The 3,392-nt window shown below is 42.0% G+C and overlaps 1 protein-coding gene across 1 annotated transcript; it reads right to left on the bottom strand.

Annotated features, from left to right (window-relative positions):
• Nucleotides 1-1,685: 1,685 nt before the first annotated feature.
• Nucleotides 1,686-2,129, bottom strand: LOC136516166 (uncharacterized). The gene has a single exon (XM_066509539.1). The coding sequence runs from the start codon at nt 2,127-2,129 to the stop codon at nt 1,686-1,688; it is 444 nt and encodes a 147-aa protein (XP_066365636.1).
• Between the last annotated feature and the right edge of the window lie 1,263 nt (nt 2,130-3,392).

Raw genomic sequence — 3,392 nt, forward strand, 5'->3', positions numbered from 1 at the left:
ATTAATGATACATATCCATGTTTCAAGTAGCAATTTTCAACACAGAGAATAGAGAATACAGAGAAACAGAGAATAGATATAGAAGTTAGAACTGAATTGGGGAAGACCAAGAACCGGAGTGTGCTGCTCGTGCTGCCTCCACCGCCTCTCATGCTGGACGCCGCCGTCTCAGTCGCTCGTGCTCGCCGCCGCCGCCGTCACCACCTGTCCGGGGACCGTGCCGCCGCCGCCGCCGCCGCCGCTTGTCCGGGGACCGCGTTGCCACCGCAGTCCAGCGAAAGAGGAGAGGCGTAGGCAGCTTCTGCCGCTGCTTGGGAGCTCCGACTAGCCGCACGGTCGTCTCCGGCCTGCCGCCGCTGGAAGAGAAGCCGCCGCGGCCGCCTGCTCCTTTTTCTTTTTCCGAGACCGGGAGAGATCGACGCTCGTGGATGTGGAATGACCGAATGAGTGACCAAGTGCTAGGGTTATGGGATGAGGTGGGTTGGGAGTCAAGTTGGGCCACGCTGGGCCAGTTTTCTAGGCCGACAAAATTTTAGCTGCCGCTAAAATGTGGCCCATTTAGCGGCTATCTCCGGATTTAGCCAGCTATTAGCTGCTGTCATTTCTTAGCGCTAAAAGCTGCATATATTAGCTTTAATGTCATCCAACAGCTATCTCCGGCTATAGCTGCAGCTATAGCCGGAGATTTGAAACCTTGGTTCTGATAAGGCACTAGACTGTTCTAAAAAAACAAAAAAGATAAGGCACTAGACTTATTCAGAGAGCTTCGTTATACTGGGACTTGGGAGGGAGACAGACCAATTCACCATGCCAAGTGTGATGAATGCTTGTGCTGATCTGAGTGTGCCAATACACTTTAGCATCATTGCACTAAGAAATTTGACAGAATGCCATGCCTCATTGCTCTAGTTGATGAAGGTAAACGAGTTTGCATTTCTTGCAGCAGCCATCGAGGACTGGTCGATGAAGGTTAACTTTGGGGCATTCCTTTTTCTTCTTCTCCAGGTGAGCAACAGCATATATATACTACATACCTTGTGTCTTACATATAAGTAGCTGCATTCCACCAGCCTACAGCCTACCGGTTACATAACTGTGGCAATTTACAAGGGATTTCGTAGTCATCCTACACAAAATGAGATGAGATTGACAACAATGCGGTGATGAGATGAGAGTATGGGAATTGTAAATACAAAATTAGCAATGCCAACAGGAGATGATTGATAGAACAAAAATCTTCATAGAATCGGTTGCCATATATATCCATATTTTGGACCATGAATATTTCTTGCTACCGCACTAACCTATAATAGCATGCCGCATTAGCTGGTATGTGCATTCATAACCTAAAGACTAAGCCAATGTCATCAGGGTGCTCCCGTCCTCTCTAGTCTCTTGTAACACATCTAATCACTCGTGTGAGGAGTCCTTAAAGAGCAAGGTTTCGTGGTGTAGTTGGTTGTCATGTCATCAGTCTAACACACTGAAGGTCTCCGGGCAAAGCCAAAAACTTTTGTCAATTTTTTTTTTTTTTTTGCATCGTTGCATTTTTGTTTGCTTCCCCTATAAGTAATGTGATGCAGCTATAAGCATTTTTTTATAACTTTTTTGTTTGTATAACTCAGCTATAAGCCTATAAGCATCTGGAGTCTCGCAGGTTTCTCTTTTTTTGAACTTTGGCGATTTCATAACTCAACTGATAAGTCATCAGAAACGATCACAAGGACATTTTCAGGGACAGAACTTGTGATGAGTTCCTCCCCTTCAATGCATTCATAACCCAGAGCAGCCAAAGCATGTGCTGCCCTATTGCCAACTCTACTCTGAAAATTACAAACGAAATCAATAAACTTCACACGAGCTAAAAACTTGAGCTCTTCAACCAGTGCACCTCCAGGCATTGCATCAAAGATGTCCGACCTCATTGGTTGCTGGACCATCAGAGCATCCGTCTCCAGGATGAGTTTGCCAACACCCAAATTTGCCGCCGCCTGAACACCATGCAAGCAGGATATCAACTCGGCTTGGAAAGCACTAAGAACATGATTCAGCCTTACAACGTCACCATCGTGATCTCGGATCAGAAAGCCCCAGCTCCCAGACATATTTTCAGCCTTGAAATGAAGCATCACAATTCAATTTCAGCCCTCCATCGGGGGGTTTTGGTCCATTTGATATTCTGAAGTGCTTTCTGGGCACTCGCCGCCCCCTGGATTTGAGTCATCTCGTATCAGTAGGCTCTGAGTCTCGCAAGTTTCGGCATTGTCAGATGCCACTACTCTCATAGTCAGGCCTTTTGATCTCACATAACTACAAAATTCACGAGGCTCTCGGGCCAGCAGGCCACCGAGACCCTAGGAAAGAGAGTAGGAAACTTTTTAGCTGATCGATTCGAAATGGGTGCATGTCCCAAAAGTGCACACCGTCACACTTTGAAAAGGAGTTAGTTTTTTTTTGTTTGTGCGAATTCATTCAAAAGGAGTTTTTTTTCGAAACTTCTGGCAAACTTTATTGATTCACATAGATGGTTCATCATTTACAATGGGTTACTGCTAGTTCTGTCCGCCCCTTTTCCGATATTCTTTATTTACTCTCTAATAGATTTATTTACTCAACAATTCTCTTCTTGAGTTTCATCCCTCAGTCCAAAAAAGAATGCAACTATGTGTTGCGTGTCAACAAAAGTAGTTCACATTTGACCAAATTTTTAGTAAATTCTATTCATATTTATGGCTCCAAAATAATTTATTATAAAAATATATTTCATAATTAATCTAATGATATTTATTTAGTATCATAAAGATTGATATTTTTTTATCTAAAATTGATCAAACTTAAGATACAAAACCATGATACTGTGCTACAATTGCATTCTTTGCTGGACGGAAGGAGTACTAACGTGTCAATTTCATTCCTTCACGTGGTGTAAGGTTGCGTTCGCATAATCGCCATCATCTCGAATTCTCGATGGACATCATGTCTCCATTGCTTGTATTCTCTTGATTTTTTGAAAAAAAAAATTGTCTCCTCCCGAAGAAAGAATTCTAATTTACCCCCTTAATTATCACAGTCGTTCGATTTTCCTCTCTAATCTATAAAACTAGTTTTCAACCCCCTTCAACTTTTGAAAACGGTTTACTTTTGCACCCTAACGATTTTAATAGTGGTTTTGCTGATGTGGTGCCGTTAGAGGGGGTAAATCGGACTAAGTGCATGTTCAAAGAGGTAATTTTGACAAGATTTTTTTAAAAAAAACCCTAGTTTAACGTAAACCCTAGTTTCTATGAATTATTTCTAGATAATTAAAAATATCTAAAAATAATTAAAATAAAAAAATTCAAATATATTTTTATATGACAAGATATTGCAATTAAAAAGTCTAAAACCTAGTT

This window comes from Miscanthus floridulus, chromosome 17 (genome assembly GCF_019320115.1).
Source record: "Miscanthus floridulus cultivar M001 chromosome 17, ASM1932011v1, whole genome shotgun sequence".
Lineage (NCBI taxonomy): Eukaryota > Viridiplantae > Streptophyta > Magnoliopsida > Poales > Poaceae > Miscanthus > Miscanthus floridulus.

Excerpts from the sequence above, each read along its gene's own strand:
- LOC136516166 (XM_066509539.1), bottom strand. The coding sequence starts at position 2,129 with ATGCTTCATTTCAAGGCTGAAAATATGTCTGGGAGCTGGGGCTTTCTG.